Source organism: Pangasianodon hypophthalmus, chromosome 20 (genome assembly GCF_027358585.1).
Source record: "Pangasianodon hypophthalmus isolate fPanHyp1 chromosome 20, fPanHyp1.pri, whole genome shotgun sequence".
Taxonomy (NCBI): domain Eukaryota; kingdom Metazoa; phylum Chordata; class Actinopteri; order Siluriformes; family Pangasiidae; genus Pangasianodon; species Pangasianodon hypophthalmus.
Genome location: NC_069729.1, coordinates 8,928,703 through 8,951,522, shown reverse-complemented (window position 1 = coordinate 8,951,522; position 22,820 = coordinate 8,928,703). Strand labels below are relative to the sequence as shown.

At 37.6% G+C, this 22,820-nt stretch overlaps 1 protein-coding gene and 1 long non-coding RNA gene across 3 annotated transcripts in view; one reads left to right on the top strand and one right to left on the bottom strand.

Annotated features, from left to right (window-relative positions):
* Positions 1-6,200: 6,200 nt before the first annotated feature.
* LOC113539427 (uncharacterized) lies at positions 6,201-21,877 on the bottom strand. Of its 2 annotated transcripts, XR_008300602.1 has the most exons (8): positions 21,542-21,877; positions 18,527-18,611; positions 11,670-11,757; positions 8,322-11,535; positions 8,066-8,223; positions 7,601-7,984; positions 7,405-7,475; positions 6,201-7,294 (listed from the first exon to the last, which is right to left on the bottom strand). It is a non-coding gene; the product is annotated as an uncharacterized LOC113539427 (long non-coding RNA). The 2 variants fall into 2 exon arrangements; XR_008300603.1 differs by lacking the exon at positions 18,527-18,611.
* Positions 20,509-22,820, top strand: part of dvl1b (dishevelled segment polarity protein 1b) — a 74,760-nt gene continuing 72,448 nt past the window's right edge. The window contains exon 1 of the mRNA XM_053227149.1: positions 20,509-21,079. Coding sequence (XP_053083124.1) covers positions 20,910-21,079 — 170 coding nt within the window. The 5' untranslated portion in view covers positions 20,509-20,909. The remainder of the gene's footprint in view (positions 21,080-22,820) is intronic.

Below are 22,820 nucleotides of genomic sequence, written 5' to 3'. Positions count from 1 at the left end.
AAAAAAAAAAAAAAAATGTGGCTTGGATTTATTGCATTTTTGGGAAAAAAGAATCAGTTTTTATAATAATTTTTAGAATTTTGATTATCTTTGAAAATCAAAATCTGGATTTGAATTTTTAATGTTATTATAACCTAAAGATGCTATGTGAAAGTTTGAAACAGAAAATAGTGGTTTTCCTCTTGCCACTTTCTTGGTAAAGAAAACACATTTTTACTCAAATTAATCAAAATGGATTTATAGCGTTTTGGAACTCTTCATATACTGTGTATATATATATATATATATATATATATATATATATATATATATATATATATATATATATATATATATTTTTTTTTTAATTTAATTTTATTTTTTTGTCCCTTCATATATTTTTATGTATATATTTTTCTTATATTTAATTTTTTTTCTTTTTATATATATATTTGTATGTATATATTTTTCTATATTTTCTATGTTGGAACAATTGTAAAAAGCATTTCACTGCAAGTCGTACTGTGTATGGTTATGCATGTGACAAATAAAATTTGATTTTGAATTTTATGTCACAGGTATACAGGCTTTAGTTTCGCTGAATGCCCCCAACCTTTTAGATCCAGTCAAATTTGACATGCTCCCGCCTGGTGCAATAGGAAAAGTAGACCCGCTGTTCAGATCAAGGGTTTCTACTTAATGTACTTACTGACTGGGAAAAAGAATTGAGATTTCCAAAAAACTCTGCCATTCTGTATGCTGAATTTCTCAAATGTCCTTGTAGCAGTACACCAAAAGGAAGTTCATGATGGTTGATCTGCACATGCATACTTTCATGTTCAAATTGCTCCAGAACACAGATGTTTTATGACCCATTTTTAGACCTCAACATGGGTCAAATAATATATTTACGAAAAATATTTTTAAGAGTTTGATTAAACCGTTCAACCAGCCATCCGTTTGCAGATGGTAAACACTGGTGCGGATCGATTTAATCCCTAATCTTTCATGCATTTCGTGAAGAGTGCATGACAAAGGTAGTTCCCTGGTCAGTCAGGATCTCTTTTGGGATCCTGACTCAGGAGATAACACAGAAGAGCAGCTCCACAATGCTGCATGCTGAGATGCTGCAAAGAGCCATGGCTTCCAGGTATCGCATTGCCTAGCCAAAACACCAAAACTAGCACAAAGCAATGTCCTCATGCACTTCATTCTGACCTGATGAGGTTCATGCCAATTCTTTTGACAGGGACCTTAATCAATGGAAGGGAGCACAATGGTGCTTTTGGGGTTGCCAGCGGATTCACCAGCTGATATTCGCCACATGCTGCACACCACCTGTGAACACTGCCGGGAGCGCCTGGCCAATTGAAGTGGGCTCGAAATTGCTGACCATCAATTACTCTCACTTAGTGGGTTGGGACAGGATCAGTTGGGTGGTTTGGCCATGTTTAAAAATCTCGATGTGTAGAGTTTAGCCTTCTCATATTTGTTCAGCTCAGTCCTTGCCAAAATGCTCTGCAGCACCTCGTCAAAAAATTTTCACTAGTCTAAGTTTTCATTTCTCTGACGTTTCTAAGTTTACTGAGTATATACATTTTCTTTGCCATCTCCATGTTAACTGTTACAGGATGTGATTGAACTGCTTATAAATGGAATGACTATGCTAAGCAAGGGCTCCGTTAAGCAAAGGCTCTCCAAACAGTTCAAGCCATTTTTTCAAAACCCTGTACTGCTTCATCGTTAGCAGAATGTTCCCTCTGAGCACACGTAAAGCTAATTTGCAAAAGCACATTATGAGGTCCATAGGGGCCTCATGTAATATCACCTTTCTCCTTCTGGGTAGAGACCAGTATAATGAATTCAGCAGTGGGAGTTTTTCAAGTGAATAGGTATTACTTTTTAATACTTTAATGTTTTTTCTTCGGTACATACACAGCTAGATTCTCCCATGAAAACAATCCTGACCTGAGATGGAGCTCTTCTGGTGTTTGCACTTTCAGGTCAGCAAATAAATATCTAGCGGTAGTATCTAGAAAACATTCTAAAAAGTACTTTATTTACCTGCATACATTCAACAGGCTAGTACGCTGTAATTTATCTGTAATTTATCTTTAGTATTTTTAAAAAGAACCATGTAGTTGAAATTCAGGTTAATTATTCTGCTTGTTTTACCTGAAAAAAAACAGGTTTTGACCCAGATAGATGAGATTTCTGTGGTGGATGCATTTTGTAAATGCTTTTTCTATTTCATTGTTTTTATTGGCTGACTCCATTAAGTCGTCAACCACCAATAATTTTGTTTTGCTAGTGGGGAATAGTTCATCATCACACAAACAAGAAGGGATTCCTTTAATAAAATTTATATGTATTTTGGTCATCAGTTATAACACCAAACAATGTTTTCAGGAACTTTTAGTATCACATCTATATAGTTTTTCAACAGCATTTAGAATTTAAAAAATTGTTGCTATGGATAGGTCCACACACTATACATGAAAAGAGTAGTTGCAGTCTAGGATCAAAACTAGTTCCATTCATATTTTCAGATACTAAAAGAAAATAGCAGAATAAAATATATACATATACATATAGTCTTAGTATCTGTAAGGCAGAGTTGAGAAATGTATAAATCTGTAATAAAACAGGCTTATACACAACCCTGAACTGTTTCAAGTGTGATTTGTTTATCAAGTGAAAGCCCCTTTTATCTCGAACGATCTGGTTGTGCAAATTTATTTCTTCACTGATGTGATCCGTATTTTTCATGTGTTGATGCACCAGGTCTGTCAGTGATTTGAAATTGACAGTTTCAGAATTGGTGTAATTTAATGTAATGTGCCTTAAGCTTTTGTGGTTTTGCCTTTTAAAGTTTTATATCCGTACAATTTAGGTCCTGAACTGACAAATTCAACTATTTGATTGTCAGCACCAAGTTCGCTCTTGAGACCCCCCAAGTAATCGCTCAGAGGAGGCATTCAATCACCTTCTTTTTTAATGACGATGCTGTCAGTGTCTGTGTACAAGCAATGTTTTTGCAATCGATCCATCAAATTGTACAGTTCCAGCCTAGCATAAGCTAGCACAGATGTCTGGGTCATTCCTACTATTCGGTGCCATTTGAGTCCCCAAGGCATAATATGGTATATTTTATTTAAAAAATGCAATTATACTAATTTCTTTAAGCTTATCTGATTACCCCCCGCCCCCCATCATGGAACACAATGATATGTACCCAGAATTAAATTTAATTTTAAATAATTACCCTGATTTTAGTGCAAGTAGGCTAAACTGCCATGTCTTCAATCATGTATGCTCAACTTCAGTTACAATTATAACTAAGAAAATTCTAACTTATAACAAATTATAACTAAAACAAATTCTACACTTTTCATTATTGTTGTACAGCCATATTTATAATATTCCTCCCCAAATGTTGTTTTTAGTTATTAATACATTTTTAGTGCTTAAAGTCTTTAAATTAATTTACGTCCCTGAGTTGAATGTCCCCCCTGTTACTCTGATGGCAATCCTTCTGAACATGCACCCTGGATGTTCCTCTAGTCATATAACTCTCAGGAAGTAGTATAAAGTTTTGGAGGGAAATCTTCTACAAGAAGCAGAGTAAGTATCACTCTTTCATCAACTTTTTTTTCTACATTTTAGAATAGTGCACTGATGCGGTAAAGCATAACATGTCCCTTCTGTTACGCTTATTTATAGAGGAAAGAGGCAGTGGTGCATTGTTAACTACGATGATGAACCCTACCCAGGAATCATCCTGGAGGTTGAAGAAGATATGAGTGAAATGCATGCATAAGAATGGCACAAACAAGTTCTATTGGCCAAGTCCACGAGAGGACATTAGCTGGTATAGGGATGATCAAATTATATGTCTGATGAAAGAACCACAAGCTTTAAATAGGAGGTCTGTCCAGCTAGAGAAGACAGTGTGGAATTTCCTTGAGAAACACCTAGGTTCCTGGTTTGTTACATAGTTTACTGCTGAAACATCTGTGGGATCTGAGACTCAAAAATGTTCCTGATATTTCTTTTCAGTGCTCAGTGGTTGAAACTGGGGGCTAATTCAGCTGGTTTTCTTTTCTGAAATAGTTGTTCACTGCTGATGTGATGTCTGAGATAAGACATTGAAAAATGTTCCTGGTATTTCTTTTGGATTCTTAGTACATTTGGTGGTTGAAGATGGAGGTTAAAGGGTAAAGGAGTTGCCCTTCTTTACAGAGATGTGTTGTTGTTCACTGCTGATGTGATGTCTGAGATCAGACATTGAAAACTGTTCCTTTTGGTATTGATATTTCCTTTGGGTGTTCTGTACATTTTATTGTTGGAGGTGGAGTGAGGTTGGGGTAAAAATACTTAATAAATGAGATGAGAATGTCCAGTAACAGGGAGGACATTTGGCCTATGTCACATGTGAAAAATTTGGTAAAAATGATTACATCATAACATCCTGAGCTGGACCAATATGTTTTTCCTATAGTTCAATAAGCCCTCCTTCAGATGAAATGATAAAATCCTGGAAAATTTGGCATTTTTTTATGGAAAGTTAACACCGTGAAATGGCACCGAATAGTAGGAATGACCTGTCTATGAAAACATTAACATAACCATTAGTTGTGCATGCCGGCGCTGCTACCATATGTATTACTTATGCTGCTAGCGCTAAGCGACTGTGGGTTTTTTTTAAGTTCAGTGCAAGTTAAGTGCAGTGTATTTTCTTTAAAATAAAATTAACCTTCTATAATGTTGTTTTAATTTCAGCTATATTACTGCGTGATTTCACTTCACCAGAAAAAGTCTTAAGTGTCTTCTTTTAAAAGAGACTATGATTAGGCCTGTAGTATGCATTCATGAATTGCAATCATTTAAGTTAAGGTATTTTTTTTTTCCAGTCTATGCTCAAAAATGGGGATGACAGGTATGAGGCTATTTAGACTAATCTTGTGATTTTTTTTAACAATCAGAAGGTAATTTGAAGCAGGTTTGTTACTCAGATTTGTTATTTGCTATTTATTATCACCAGTTATTTACTTCATATTTATGTTAATGTTTATCAATTCGAGTTCTTTTGAAAGATTTCAGTGTTTTTAGTGTTTTCTTGTTGTTGGTGGTGGTGGGTGGACACTAACAAAAGTTAAGAAAAAGCTAAACTACTCCAACAACACTGTTTGAAGTGGTGCTAAATGTAATTTGGAAAATTACAAAATGTTCATAGATACTTCAGTAGTTACACATCAAGAATGGCCTTACCGCGATTTTCATTTGATACTGCAAACCGCGAAGTGCAAACTGCTATAATCATAGAATTTCCAAAGGCGGGAGCTGAACGTGTCAAGCCCATTCTGCAAGTGGCGGTTTGTGTTAAAGAAGTTGTTTTACCTAAACAGTGTCAGAAAATGCCTGCTGTAAGCTCCCAGCAAGCACTAAATATTCAACTGAAGTTAATATACTGTACAATAATTCTCGTTTCATTATTTTTAGGTAAAAAAAAATCCTAATGTTACAGGGATTTATTTTTTATGTTTTATTTTTATAGCCATAAACTATAGTTTTATTGACAGCCTATAGTATTATAAAAACTATAGTTTTATTAACCATAAGCATTCATTATTTATTTGTAGGTTTTATTTTTATAACTACAAAAGTTTCTACAGCAGCTAAAGTTTCTAAGAAAGGAGAGTCAGGGGCAGAATGCCGTATGTAAGCGGAGACTATTTACAGTAGTCCCTGGAGGGCTAGTGGTTAGGCCACAGCGCTCTTACCACTACGGCCCGGGTTTGACTCCTAGCAACAACCTGTAGCTTTGCAGGATTGGCCATGTTCACCTGCTCACGACACGTTCGAACAGTAAAAGGCAGAGTCGTGCGTCCGTGATGTCATCTACTCCCACTTTATTGATTGGGTAGAGAAGAGCTGTCGGTATAGGACCAATGGAGACTCTTTTTGTAATCAAAAGCGAAGAACTTGGAAACAAAAACGGCAAAGAAAACTGAAGAATGAAAAGAAAATGAAATTATGAGCAATGAATTGCAGGGACAGCAAGCATTAGTGTAAGTTAACCAAGGAAAACACAATTTTGTTTTTAATTCTGATTATTTTGTGTTCTTCAATTCAATTCTATGATTCGTGTGTTACGTGTTTTTTTTGCATGACCACGATACTTATGATGTGAAATTGACAGCATATGAACAAAAGCCAGCTTTTTCAAAACCTTAAGCCAATATCTCTGTGGGTTTATCGTTCAAATAAACAAATACTATGAAAATAAAATTGAATTGTTGCTAAAATGCAAATGTTTTATGGACCATTAACATGGCAGTGATGGATGATAAAACTTAGAGTTTTTATAAACATTTATAAGACCCTATCATGTAAATAGTTTAAATAAACTCATTCTCTAAGCTCCCATTTAGTCTATTGTCTTTATTGCCAGTTGCCTTTTCACGTTTCTTATCTCCACACTGCAAATGTTTCACACTTTTGACCCCAGTGTGAGAGTCAACAATACACCTAAGAGTGGGGAGGCATAGACGTCAATGGCAAAATGTGTAATCAGATCTATTTTTATATAATAAATATCAGCAATTTTATGTGGAAGGTGTGGGCCGGTTCTGAAAGCGATTTGCAATTCCCCCAGCTGTCGTCCTAGCACTGGGTCAGGCTTGAGAACCAGCACCATTTCTGTGGAAATGGTGTAAATACGTGGTGTAAATATGGACACTTGCTGCAGCTCTGACCGGTTCTAATCAGGTCCAAGGTTTCTGAACAGTTTTTTAGAAATCACACAGAACAAAAATAAAAAAAATTAATTTGCCCTTTCAGATTTCTTTACCGTCACTGACCCGCATACAATACAGTAATAACTTTGTGTGCTTTCTGTTCTTTAATTATTTTAAGCATCATGTACCTATTTAATGTAAAGCTTGAGCTGACTAACTGATGTTGGCACATAACTCAATAACAACCATTAGCTTTTCCTATTCTTTGTTGTACTTATAGAAATTGGAGATAGTAGGCTATAGTGGTCAAGCAGTTTATTTACTAATTAATGGCAACAGTACAATAAATTTGCTAGATTCTAGATGAGCCGCCATTACACTCAACCACAGTTGGCATAACTTTCTGAAGGTGGTCGGTGTACCTGTGTACCTGTGGTCAATGTATTATGTCAGGCAATCTGTCCAGAAAGTCACAATAACTTGAAGAAGCTCATCTTTACTCTTTGGCTTGGCCTTGCGTCTGACAAACTCCTTCAGTGTGTGCCAAACCAGCTCAGTTTGGTTGGTCCAGGGATCTGCAGACAAATAAATAAATAAGAGTTAGAGTCATGTGACTTGCTCACACTTCATGAATGAGTTCACCTAAATAGGCTACCCAAGAAAGACAGACGGATGAGATACATACTTGGTGTTTTCACCTAGTTGACCCCTCCTCAGCAATACACTGTCTGACCGCTATATGTTTCAGGTCATTGTCTGTAATCACACAAGAAACGTTAGAAAATACCTAATCGATTCTGCTAATTTAATTTAAATAATAATTTAAAAAATATAAAGGAACTGCTCATTGTGGTCAGTTGTGTAGTCCATAAACTTTTTACCTTGGAAGAAGTGATGAGGTTCTTTGAAGTTTTTCCCTATTTATAGCACCAAATTAGATTTTATGATGCATTCACGGCCCATAATTCCTGAGGATAAATCAAAGATGTAGATGTAAATTAATAAAATTACAATCATTGGCATGAAAAGATTCAATGTTGCTGTATTGGGTTGAATAAACCTTGAAGACAACTAGAGGCTTAATAGGATGCTTAGCTTTCAGTTTCACAAGGTCCCGACCTTTTTTCTTATAGCATATCAAAGCAAAGTACACCAAAGCCACCACTGATTCGTCAGAGAAGATTACATTGTTGAATATCTCTTTGGCAGCCATCCACTGCTGAACTTGGGTAAGATGCAGGGCCTTGTTGTTGTCACAGTCTGTCCTAAAAGATTCAGTATTTGTAAAAACTGTAAACACAGAAATTGAATCTATAAGCTTCAATGCACAGTAACGTTCTGCTCACCGGGCTTTGCCGTATGTCCACCCAAGTTCTTTACGCGTCTCCTGATGGTACTGGTTCGTACTCGCAATTTCAATCGGGACTGAAGCTCACTCTGAATATTTCTAGCAGACCACTCATCATTCTCATTCAGTATATCATCAAGAGCTTGTAGTGATACACTATAAACAAACACGCATAAAGTTGCATACGATATCAGTTTGATCAAGATTGTATACTGTACATATCAGCTGGATCAAGAAAAGAGGCATACCCATACCTGTTCATTTTCAGTACAGTTGGTTTTTTAGTTGCAGGAGTTAAGTTGGAAACGCACACACCTGACTGCAACAAGAAACCCCTGATGTTGGTCAGAAAGTGTCCGGCTCTCCACATAGACCTGATCTTGTCCCTAATCTCAGAAGAGATCTAAGACCCAAGCTCCAAGAGTAGGAATATTAGTAGTTGCCATTATAAAGAGGCTGCACCGTCATTTAATATGGTGCTAAATGTTATGATAATTGTGCAATGTATTACAAATCACCCAATTATGCAGCTATTCATTAGGAGGCAATTCGGTAGAAACGGTAGGCTATAGGTCATTTGGTGTGTGCCAAACTTACATACAGTATTAAATACAGCAGTATTTCTCCAAGAGGTTCTGAACAAGCACTCAATAGCTGGGTGGAAGTGCAGCCCCTTTCACACCTTTATCATGTTAATGCTTTTGACTGTTTTCTAATGCAATTTTATAGGCTTCTTGCGTCCTGGCTACCCAGTTTTGTGCAAATTCTTGTTTAGTTTTGCTTTCACTCTCCATTTTCATGTCAAAAAGCAGATCATCAGGTAAAAAGAAGCAAGAACAGGGAGAATTCTGTTGCTTTATGTTTGGTGCGAATATATGCATGATCTATATGGGGGAGATGAGCTTTCCAGCCTGATTTTTTTCTCTTCTTGCAGTGTACAAAGCATTTGAAGAAGTGTATGGTTCACTCTTTCGACTGGAATTCCCTGGGAGTGGTATGGAGTTGCACGAGAGTGTAAAATACCCACCAATTGCTGAATTATTTGAAATAAACTTTTTTCTAATTTTAGGACTTATTTTATTACTTGATCGTGGCGTAATTTCTCAGGAAATCTGAAACGGGGAAAGAAATCCTTAAATATTTTCTCAGCTGCTGTCTTGCCAGACCTATTTTTTTGTTGGGTAAGCTTGTGCAAAATGAGTAAAATGATCAACAAGAACAAGAATGTTTGAGAATGAAGGGCTTAAACTTATGGGGTAAAACGATCTGTGCCCCTGCTTGTTTGTACAATACTCTTTCATCTACAATGAGCTTGTTCCATTCACAAACCAATCTCCTTGTCTCCTCCCTGACTCTTTCAGACATCCTTGGATATCTGACTCTTACCAGCTCATTCAGATTCCATGATTTTCTTTTCAAGTTAATTAGTTTTTAATGGCCAAATCCTCTTGCTGTGCATTCCTGATGTCCTGAGATGTGATCACAGATATGCCTATGGGTAAAACATTGCCAACAGAGGCCAGCTGCAAAGCGGCCATCCAGGGAACAACATATTTAACAACCCTGTTCCCTTGTCCCACTGCTGTGATAACTTCTGGAGACAAACTTTCTGTATATTCTCTAATTTGATCATCAAGGGGGACAGGAAAATGAGAGTGTGTCAGCATCTACATTTGTCTTACTGGGCTGATACTTTTGATCAAAATGAAGATCTGCCAATTCTCCAACCCTTTGATCCCCATCTGCATTGAGTATTACCATACTGAGAATGTAAGTGAGTGAATTTTTATCTGTTAATACATCGAAAGTAGGGGCATAATAGATAATAACTAAGGAAGCCAATGAGTGCCCTCACTTCTCCCACAGTTGCAGGTCTTGTCTCTTTTAGCTGTAACACAGCCTCACAGTGGACAGCCTCACTGGGCACAGTGGACTGCGTGATGTTTTTGGTCCTTCTGAACCTGCTGCTACTGCTGAAAATATGGCTTTGAATTTTCCAGAATGTTGGCTTAATGTCCCTAGCTCATGGACCCACTGCAAGGCATCACGTATCACGGGACTGGCTAGGCAAGCAGACTGTGTAATCAAATTAAGACAGTGTGACCCACAATGCACATACAAAGTCAATGGTTGCTGTCTCTTTAGTTCTGCTTGTGCTCCTGAATGTCTTCCTGACATATTGGCTGCATCAACATATGTCTGACCCCTTAAACCAGACATGGGAATATTTAGCCTCAAGAGGACATCCACATCCACTCTAGCAATCTCCTCTCCTGTAGTGCCAGGGACTTCATACAAACCAACAAAAACCTTATTTGGTACCAGGTCATGGTCCACATATCTAAAACATATAGATTCTTGCTCCAGTCCTGAGACACACTGAGTGCCATCTATAATGATTGAGTACTGCAAAACTGGTAGAGACTAGATAGACCATGGATACAATTTCCTAACAATTGCAAAATTTCATTTTGCACTGAAGGAGCAGTATAGTTATGACAACGAGATAGCCAGCTAGAGAGACGGACATCATCCTTGGCTTTTCAAAAGCTGAAAAAGATTCCTATCTTGCGTTTCATGAGCTTACAGTGCCACACCCTGCCTAGCAAGGTACTGTATTGAACCTACAATATTTTGCAGGCAGTGCCTAGCATCTTCTTGTAGTTTTGTCCAGGCACTTGAGAGTTTTGAATCTACTGGGGTTGGTTCTTGAGCACTAACTGGACTGCATGATGATGGGATTTACTATTCCGGTGGCATTCAAATCTAACAAGAATATTCTTCCAGTTACTGTATCCCTTTGAGGAGAATGCAGGGTCTACCTTTTTTGGACAGAGTACTTTTCTTTATTGTGTATGTTTTCACACAGTGAAAACAGAGAATTCCATTCACAGTGAGGCTATAGTGAAGCCATGGATACTGCTTGTACCAATTTTCCTTAAAATGGAGGACTCTATTTGCCAGATTTGGAACTGCAATGTGTTTTGGGTGAGGTTGGTTTGGTTTGACTTCAAAGTCCAGATTATCTCCAGTTCTGCACTGTTCTTCATTGTTGTCACTCTGTTCTTTATTGTTGTTGCTCTCACTGCTACTCTGTCTATTGCTGTCTACAGCTGGATCAGTTTCCTTAGAAATACACCACAATTAGCCACTCTATCAACTACTGCATGTGAAAAATACATCTACACACTGATGATGCTAGTAACCACTTATTTAATATATTTTATATACATAGTACAGTATTCATGCCCACATTATTAAAACCATGGATGATTGAGTGCTTAATAGACATCTTAGTATACCAGTGCAACCTCATTGTAATACAAAACAAATATCTACATTTACATTTATAATCACATTGTTACAAGCCTAGGCCTCACCTCACTTGTGACCCTGCCTCTCTTCCTGCCTCTCTTCCTGCTCTGTCTGAGCTACTACCTGGCAGGGCTGCTTCTGTGCTTCTGTCACCTGATAAAATATCACATTGATGCATGTCATGTGAACAGTGAGGAAAAACATTTATGGCTTAGTTAAGTATTGTTATTACCATTATTGTTGACTCTACACATCTAGCAATTGAGAAAATATTTTAAGTGACTTACACTTTAACTTGTTGTAAAGTAGCTCCTAAAGTCCACCTTTGTTTTTTTGGCTGCCATCCTGATTCAGCGTATCACCAAATTAGCCTAACTGCCAAACACACACACACACACACATACACACACACAAAATCTAACGTTTAGGTTGCCACTCATCCCAGGATTGTCACGTATTGGAAAAATGCAATGTCTCTGAATCAATATGAGACGCGATTTGTCCCGTATTTTCATGTACAGAACAGAACTGTTGGTATAAGGATAGTGTCTTCCTCATTTACCAGTAGCCTGCATGAGGCGCATCTAGTTGACGGAGCTTTGGTGATTCGTACAACCGGCTGCAGCCTCTCACGTTAGCAAGAAATGGCAAAGCCAGTCCTATTAGCGACGTGGGTTAGGGAGGCGGGACTCGTAGTAGAGAATGAGATCTGTTATCCGTTTGTGTACCACAACTTGTGCTGCTGTCTGTCTTGGCCAGCACGTTCTCATAAAAGAGATTCTTAATCTCAATGAGACTTTTCCTGGATAAATAAAGGTTAAATAAAAAATAAACGAATAAAAACCACAAGACACTGACGGAAAACAGTGGTTATATACATAAATATATTTTAATTGTTTGCTCAAAATTATTGCTTGGGACAATTCAGTAGTTGCTGGATATTGGTAGGGACATGTCCCTAGCGTTCTTACTAAATTCTACGCCCTTGCGGCTAGATATGGAAATTATGTAAAGGTGTTGTTTTGACATATGGTGCGTAATGCCTTTTTCTACCCATGTGGAGATATTTATCTTCACTATGTTTGTGAATTCAGGTTTGTGTCTTATGGGAGTGTGTTCAGTTAGTCAAAATGGTGAATTTATAATTTTATAAAATTGCCACCAAGCTGTTAAAGTTGCTGCAGTTGTTGGACTTTTGAAGCAGGGGTGGTGTTTGATAGCTGTACTGATGAATGGTAGGTGTGAGATTCTGATTTCATTGCATAATCCCTGTTCTGCATCTAGCCAAATCTCATTTGTCTGACTGGGTTTTATCCATTTGATTATATATTGGAGTTGGTTAGTGAGGTAATGTTGTTGAAAGTTTGGGGCATTAAGTCCTCCATGATATTTGGGTCTCTGTAAGGTGGTTAATTTGATTCTGGGTGGTTTGTTTTTCCAATAAAATTTAGTGATACTGAGGTTGAGCAGGGATAATTGAAAATAAGTAATTTGTTTTGGATAGTCTCATCATTTTTATGGATGCTATTCTGCGAATGAGGGAGAGGGGAAGGTTTATCCAGTGTTGCAGATCATTACTTATGGTGTTCAATAATTGAGTTTATGCTGGTTTTAAAGCTTGGCAGAGATTTTGATACCAGGATAAGTAACGTAGTCAGTGCTTAGTGATTGTACTGTATTGTTTCAGGGAGTTTCATTTTGAGAATGAGCATAGTGGATTTGGTCCAGTTAATTGAGTAATTGGAAAGTATAGTTTTTTGTAAAGAATAGTTTCTTGTATTTATTCTATAGGTTTTTGCAAGAAGAGTATGATATCATCAACATATAAACTGATTTTGTGTTCCATGTTTGCTGTCTGGATCCCCTTAATGTACATTTTGTCTTATCGCTGCAGCTAATGGTTCTATAAAAATGGTGAATATGGATGGAAAGAGTGGGTATCCTTGTCTGGTGCCTCTGTGCATTGTGAAACATTGTGTGATTAGTCCATTAGTGATAACTCTGGCCTTTAGTGATGTGTAGAGAATTTTTATCCACTGGATAAATGATTCACCGAAACCAGTTGTGTTGTGAGTAGAAAATTTCAGTTAACTTTGTCAAAGGATTTCTCTGTGTCAAGTGTTATTATTACTGATTCTAAGTTTTTATGTGATGTGTAATACATCAGGTTGAGGAGTCTACGAATGTTGGTGGCTGACTGTCTGTTTTTAATGAATCCAATGGATTCATTATTGAAGGAATAACTGTTTCAATTCTCTTAGCTAGGGTTTTGCTTATTATTTTTGTGTCTGTGATGAAGGCCGGTAACTAGAGCGTAACTTGGGGTTTTTGTTGGGTTTTAGTAATATACTGGCGGTATTCATTTCTGTCTGTAGTGTCATATTCTGTTTAATCTGTTAAATAGTTGAGCCAAAATAGTGCAGAACTGTTCATAGAATTCAGCCGGGAAACCATCAGGACCTGGTGCTTTATTATTAGGCATGTTGTTAAGGGTGTTATAGATCTCTTATGGTTCTATAGGTTTATCTATAGAATTTGCTTGTTCTTCAGTTAATTTTGGTAGTTTGATATTATTTAGGAAATCATTGATGTCTTCTGTGTCTGGATCTGCATGAGATGAGTATAGGTCTTGAAAGAATGATCTAAAGGTGTTATTAATTCCCTCTGGGGTTTATATGGTCTTTCCTGCTGAGTTCTTGATAATTGGGATTGTTGTTCTTTCTTTATTTCATTTTATGTGGTTTGTTAGGAATTTTCCAGATTTATTAGTAAATTCAAAGTTTTCATGCCTGAGTCTTTGAATTGAGTTTTTTCATTTATGAGGTCATTGTATTTTAGTTTGAGTTTCCTTACTTCTGTTTCTGTGCTTTCTGTGGGGGTGATTGCTATTAGTCTCTCTAATTCCCTAATCTTTTGTCTTAATTTATTTTCATTTTCAATATTTTTCTTTTTCTTATATGACACATAAGATATTATTTTTCCTGTAAGAACAGCTTTCCCTGTTTCCCATAGTAGAGTTGGTGAATATATAAATGTAAATCCTGAATATATAGTTATAAACCCTGATCATATATTCATACATTTTATCAGGCATGTTGATAGACAAGCTCTTAATTTTTCCATATTTGACTAAACCAATAAACATGCTTGGTGTAATCAGGTTTTGTTTTACACCATGATGATCATAATCAGCAGTGTTGCACATAAAAACAGTATAAGTTATATAGTATATAAAACTTTATAAAAGTTTTTTTTTCTCAATATATTACTGGCCATGGAAGCCAAAGGGTCCTTCACAGTTCTCTCAAAATGGCAGATCTCTATAATTATTTTGTAGAATTAGACAATTTTCTTTATCATTTTTCACAAGAGCAACTAAATCTGGGCATTCTTGAAAGAACCTCAAGACATCTTGAAGACCATATCATTATCATTATGGCTTTCATGATAGCTCTTAATGGATTTCCAGCTGCAAATAGAAATGTGCTAGATCTCTTATTAAGTCTTTGTGCATTACTCAATGACATCTTAAATTCAGGTGTTGACCAGCTATCCCAGGTGGAGACAACACAGGAAGCTCATCACAACATTGTCAGCTGATGTGGTGCAAACAAACTTTCCGGGAAGACCCAGGTAATGCATTATATTAAGTATGAACGCATTTAATATTTAACTACCATTTAGGAATAATATTATTATTGACTATTTTTGATTATTTTGACTTTTCTATGTTTCTATTTTTTTGTATTCCAATATAAATAAATGCATAATTTCATATAGCATTGTCTCCTTTTACTAGTTACCATCTTTCAAGGATTCAGCTGGAAAATTTACGTGATCTTGGTTTTAGTTGGACCACTATATCTCAAATGCTATGTATTAGTGTTAGGACTTTATTTAATCGCAGAAGGGAACTAGAGCTAGAAGATTATGGGAGATTTACCTCTCTCTCTGATGTGGAGCTTGATCGCCATATCACCAACATCCTGTCATCTACACCTTATTCTGGGGAAACTTACATTCAAGGCAGCTTGAGAGGTAGAGGACTTTGAGTTCAACGATGGAGAGTACGGGAGCGACTAAGGTCAATTGATCCAGTGGGCAGGGTGTTAAGAGGACGAAGAGCAATCAGAAGAAGAGCATATCATGTCAGCGCACCCAGCGAGCTATGGTAAGTCTTAGAATTAACCTCTTTGTTCATACACTATATGCCCAAATGGGTGCATGAAAATAATTTAGAAATAAATGGATATATTCGCTGTTAGCCAATAAGTTTTGTACACATACCTCCACATACCTTGATAATGTGATTAATATGGCTTATTTCTGTGCATTACTAAAACTGATCAATATATGCTTACACAGGCACGTGGACACCAATCACAAACTTGCAAACTGGGGCCTTGTTTTTCATGGTTGTGTTGACGGCTATAGCAGATGCAACACATACTTGAGATGTTGCAATAATAACACATCTTCCACTGCCTTGGAACTTTTCAGAGATGCTGTGGAAAGGTTTGGATTACCAAGTAGACTAAGAGGTGATGCAGGCTCTGAAAATATAGGCACTGCACATTTCATGCATGAACACAGAGGACTTAACTGTGGCAGTTTTCCGGTTGGACCAAGTGTGCATAACCAGAAAATAGAAAGGTTATGGGCCGAGGTAAACTGGGTCCTGTCAGCATACTTCAGAGATTTGTTTCTTTTTACTGAGGCTGAAGGAATTTTACAAATCAACAACCCCGCCCACATTAGAGCTTTGCATTTTGTTTTCCTTCCAAGGATAACTAGGGCTTTAACTGAATATGTCAATCAATGAAACAGTCACAGTCTTAGCACTGTGAACAGTTTTCCCCCCATCCAACTATGGACAGTTGGAAGAATTCAGAGTGCTGAACAAAATGTATTATCAAGGAGGAGGGAGTGCACATTGCAAGACATTGTGGATCCTGATCTGGATCACATTAACCCTTTAACAAATGATGGAAACCATGGCATAGAGCACTTCATCTCTGCTTGCAACATTTTGGATGGTGTTCATATTTTTATGGATTAAGGAGGGATACCTAATTATGTTACAGAACGGTAGAATAACTTAAATTTGAGAAAGAATGGTTGTATACAATGTAATGATTCTAAATGACAGTAATTAGCAATGCAATGTTACTGCATTTTATTGCTGTTTTTAAAAACTTAACATCCACAAAAACTGTGCACAACATCAACAACATAATGTTTGGAGAGATATCCTTTCAAAAGTTTTTTAAAAAGTAGAAGATGAACCAAATATTTGTGAATAAGTGCAAATATTTGTATAACAACGATGCAACATTAAACTTCCTTTTCTTCCATCAGGATGTACCAATGTGCCAAATCCTTGGTCACATCATTTTTGTTTGAATTAGTTATTTTCCTACAACACCCTGACAGGTTAAGCTACTGATCTGCCTTACTCACTGCCTCCATTATTTGGTCCTTGACTGACTCCTTGATCTAAGACAAAAACATGTTTTAAGCATGTATACACAACATGACCTTATTTTATCATCTACTAAGAAACCTTTAAATCATTAGAAAAAGACTATGTAATTTTCTGTTGAAGTGTAACAACTTCATGTAAAGCAGACACTACTGTTAGACACTGAAATTGGCACAAAAAGATTAAAGTATGACCTTCAATATGTATTTAAATATACTTATACCAGAGGCTAAGGAGGTACATTACATGCCTAAAAATCTTCTCAAAATGAATATTGTTCTTAGAGCCTCTGCTGTGATCCATTTATGAAAGCAATGTTAAGCTGCAGCAGCATTCCTATCTTGCCTCTATGTGCTGTTAGTTTAACTGAAACTTCTTGTATTCATTCTAGGAATTCAATTCAATTAAATTTTATTTGTATAGCACTTTTAACAATGGACATTGCCACAAACCAGCTTCACAGAAATAAATACATTCAGGATATAAATTGTAAATGTATGAATTTATCCTTAATGAGCAAGACAGAGGCGACGGTGGCAAGGAAAAACTCCCCGATTGAAACTTGAACCTTTCCACTGTCCACTGATGGAGACTTGAGTGCAAAACTGCTTACAGCAACCACAGCCCCAAAGCCACCACAGCAATCGCAGTCCCAAACCATCACAGTACAACTGCCCATATGAACCACAGTCCAAAACCATCTCCATGGTTCCCAAGTGGCACCATCCCCAGCAATCCCAATGATCTTCAGGCCATCCATGTGGGGCCACCCCCAGCAGCAGCAAGCGATCTCCAACCAATGAGAACTCCAACCAGAAGAAGGGCATCAGGATGGATCAGGCAGGTCTGGAGAGCAGAAGGGGTCAGGATCACTGGAATATTTATATGATATAGAAGGTCATGTACATAGTGTGTACATAGCCTGGAGACTGAAAACAGTTCATCGTAACAATCGCTGCAGCAGAACCAGTACTCCAGAGGCCACTTTGGAGAAGAGGGGACCTGGCACCGAAATGACGTTTTTCACAACAGAGAAGCAGCTAGATGGAGATCACTGTCAAAAAGCCATTTCATTCCTGAAACACTCAGATCCAGAAGAAGTGGCTGCAAAGATGAAATCTACCTTCTAGCAGAAAATGATCCATGATCCTGAGAAGTCCTCATCAGTGCTTTCTTTATTTCCAAGGTTTCTTGATACAAAAGAGCTGGTAAGTGCTGCATCAACAGGTTGTTGTTGTTCAAACTGGAAGGGCTGTTGAGCTGCAATACTTTGTGTAATGTGACAAATTATTTTCCTGCTTTAATCTATATACAACTTCAGGTGCTTCAAGATTTTGAGTTTTTATATCGAGTGGAGCCTACATCTAAACTTCTGGAGAAGTGGGGCACGTCTCTGAAATAAAATGTTATCGAAGAAGCCAAAACCTCGACCCAGTCACTGCTTTTGAGTGGTCTAATTAAGTCTGCAGAGCTGTGCAGAACCAGTCAAGGAGCTACAGGTAGTTCATTGTGCATGCCAATCAATAGTATGGATAATCATTTCATGTTTATGTAAAATAGCCTCTATATATTGGTATAAGTTGTAATTTTAAATTGATCACAATTATTAGACTTATTAAACTTACTGTTTGTCTTTGAGTGAAGACACACTGTTAAACTTACTGTTTGTCTTTGCTCCTTTTGTTGACCTTAGATTGGGACAATGACATGTCTTCTCTCTTATTGCTTGTGTATCTCCTACCACCACCTTCAAGTGGAAAGAAGGTTGTCAAGATCAGCATACGTGAAGCTTTAGACCGCATGGTAAAGTTCCACAAGGTATTCTTAGTATTAATATGTTATGTAGGGCTGCAGGATATGCAAAATGTGGAGCGGTATGCAGTAAACCTGTGTCATTTAATTTAATAGATTTAATGATATTTTTTCTTTAAAAAAATGGCAGTAACAGCAATATAAGACACCAATTTTTTAGCAGTTTATGAACTGAATAAAATAATTAATAAGACCATATTTCTGTGCATATTAAATATCAAGCGTCCCTTTTGTAATGTATATGCATCATGCCCTCTTTTTTTAAGATCATACTGAAATGTCTTCTGGTTTTATTTGTTATCCCCCTGAGTCTCATTGCAGCTTTGAAGAAGTGCTTGGATCAGAACAGACAACTCAGCCCTACATCTGCACAGTTGAGACTTCAAAGAGTAGCATCCATGACTATTACATTGTTGTGGCTGGGCAGCTCATTCCCTGCATGGCTAAGACTATCAGCCTTCGAGGAACTTATGTGTTTGGCATTTCATACGATGATGCTTGGCACAATATGTATTCCTTTCTTCAAACAATAATTTACAACATTGATGTAGCCATCAGCCATGAAAGCCTGTGAGTCAGAGACCTCTGGGCCAAAGGATACCTCTGCAGAGCCATTTTGAAGATTTTCAGGTGCTTTGTTTGCAAGTTGACTCAGCACAGTCAATAAGTTAATCCGCCATCTCAAACTTTGTCATGTTTCATGCTGGTAGAAGATTACAGTTGATATTGTGGGTGATATCAAAGATTTTTTTTTTTCATATTCAGGGTTTAGAAAACATCTCTGAACTAGGCACAACCATGAGATCTCTGATGCTCTATGCTGTCATTTGAACCTCCCCTGCCCCCTCTGATGAGAGTGGACTAGTGTCTGTTATGCGACCATCCAGCGTAATTTCAGAAAAAACAGGAACATCTTCAAGCAGAGATGAGAGAAAATTGCCAACCCAAGCAATGTTTGCATCTCTTTTTGCAAAACTACAGAGTAGTGGAGTGGCCACCAACATAATCACATCAGTGGCTGAAAATATCTAAATTTGTCAGACTGTGAATTGATTGAAGAAAGTCTGCAAGTTGACAGTGATAGTTATGTTGCTCTTCTTTCCTGGATTACTTATTCTGGGACAGTATCACTCAGGCCTTATAGTTTGTTCAGTTTTGAAAGGTGATATTCTTGTTTTCAGTAAAATTACTGATATAAATGTGTTTGATTATCAGCACTTTTTGTCGACTTGTGATTTTGAAATTGTATGTTTTGTTGAACATCTTCACTCATTTCATGGAGGGGCTTTGCAGGAATGTCTCCCTTTTGAATGTTGAAACCTTGCCGTTTGACCTTCAGACAACTTATGGATTTGAGCAATATGACCATTATATTGTTCCTATACATGTTTTTATATAAAGCACTTTCTTCCAGGGAGGGTATTCTTGTGCTCAGGTCTTCTTATTTAGATTTGCCTACGTTCAGTAAAGTTTTGGAACTTTATACTTTGTATACCTTCACTCATATTAGAAGTGCAGATAGGTCTTCATTTTAACAGGCAAGTAATTTTTTTACATGTACAAGTGAATGACAAATTTGCTTGTCTGAAGGACAACCACATGACAATGCTTAATGTCAAGCTCTGATAAGGTTTGGGTATTATTATTATTAATATTATTATTATTATTATTATTATTGTTGTTGTTGTTGTTTACATGGGGAATTTAGCAACACCTTAACAACCAACTTGAGTATGCTAGTAAAATTTTAACATTTTAACATAGCCTAGCCTTTTAACCTTTACACGCTTAACTGTTCATAGCAACACCTTCTAGCAACACTTCAGCAACCACCTGGAATATAATAGCAGCGTTTTAGCATTTATAACCTTTAAAAATGTTTCAGCATTTTTAACATTTTGCTGAGAGCAGCAGCAGCAATATTTATGCTAAAGGCCACACGATGGCAGCAGTAGACAGACAGAGCGCTCGCAAACTCGCCCGGTTTCCCGGCTCATTCTCCTGTAAACCTCCTGCTCCTGTTTCAGCAAACGTACCAACTGAAACCAGGCTTCAGTGATGCCAATCTTTCTGTCTCTTTCATCAAGTAGGTGGTCAAATCGCTTTGTAAATCGCGTTAAGTATTTTGTTTTACCTTTTTAATGGCATTATTATATTGTCCTTATTTCTTGCCGTTGCTGCTGTACAGCAGGAACACTCACTGTTGTCCGGTGATTGTTCCCTCCATATTCTCATGGCGGAGATCAAAATTATTTACCATATAGACGAGGAGGAAACTCCTTACTTGGTGAAATTGTCTATCACTCCGGATGAGGTCACTTTGGCCGATTTTAAAAATGTTCTCAGCAATCGTCCGGTCAGCAACTACAAATTCTTCTTCAAATCTATGGATCAAGATTTTGGGTGAGTAGCCTGTCTACCTTTACGACGATGCATCTAGGCTACCATTTATATTAACCTGTATAACTACACTGGATGATGTGGTGACAAAACGCCAGTGGATATTGAAGTATGAAACACGTTATTTCTTGTTTCTTCACTTGTGCAATGAAGAAGTGAATTGCACAAGCACTGAAATGAAATGAAATCCTCGGCAGTGCACCTGCTTCCTCTGACTAATGGCTTTTTCACCTCCTACACTGTGAGCTTACACTGGGATTTCATCACCGAAACCGGGTTTTATATTAATGTAGCGATAGACCTACTAGGTTTCATGCTGTATGTTCTAATTACAAACAACCCCCCGCATCTGAACATCTGGCCATAATCAGTGAGCACGATTTACCGGCACCATGTTTGACAGCCCTGATCAGATGGCCTTAATTTCCAAGTAAATCCCTCAGAATATTTCCTGCCACTGCTTACCTGCATGTTTGTGTAAATTACATGTTCTGTCATCCTGTGGCTCTAGCTGTCATCACTGATGTGCTCCTTCCCCAATTCTAGGTCTATAAACAGAATGAGTTTAGTTAAGCAGAAATCTTCTCCTCCAGCCTGTACATCTCTCATACTTTCAGTTATTGTCATGGAGTCCTGCACATGGTGGTGATTTCCCTGCTCTGACACCTGCTGAACCTGATCATTTATTGCTGAGTTGAATGAGATGTCTTTGAGCAGGGAATTCACCAATGTGTACAGTTTTCTGGCACTCCATTTAATATTTTGCTAGGATTTTTAATGCTGCTCTGCTTCTTTACTACACCTTGCTCCACGCTGCTGTCAATGTTACAAGTAGTGTGTGAGGTAAGGAATAACACACAACACACCGTGCTGTTATATGGAAATAATGCACGCCGGGGTGGGGGCGATGCAGGGGTGTGATGCACCTCGTGCCCCCCGAAGTGCATTTCTTCATATAATAGTACGGTGTGTTGTGTGTTATTCCTTACCTCACACACTACTTGTAACATTGACAGCAGCGTGGATTCTGTCAATGTTACATCGCGCATTTAAACGGTTTATAGGCTAGTTAGATTTAATGTTGTAGACGTCCGAGAGACAAGTTAGTACCTGTTAGTCACCTACGTTATAGCTGCTATAAACAGTCATTCTTCACCAGTTTCTCTCTCTCTCTCTCACACACACACACACACACACACACACACACACACACAGGAGCAGCCTGTCACTTTACCGTGAAAAACGGAGAAAACGGAAAGCGTACCCGAGACTGAGAGTACGTACAACCGAGGCTCCTTCCATAATTGTTAAATAATGTCTCCTAACGAAAAACTTCACCAAATCAACAACTAAACAACAACCCGTTCTTAAATCCGTTTATTATTAGTCTTAGATAATGTGGAGCGTCCGCCGTGCTAGTCCGCGTGAGCTGTTACTATAGAAACAGTAATAACGTATTCGAACGAGCACATTCATTGTTGTATACATAAATGATTACTGTGACTAGAAGAAGTGAGCTGGGACATGAGAGACTGTAATTTTGCTGGGTAAAAAAAATTCAGCAAGTTAGATGAGAGTCACGCATATCAACAGGCACCATTAGATGAGACATCGAAACAGTATGTCACGGTGAACACACACAGGGTTGTTTACCTATACAAGACTACCTTTTGGGGTCAGCTCCAATCCGACAATCTTCCAGAGGACAATGGAAGGCATTTTGCGAGGCGCTCCAAAGGTAGCT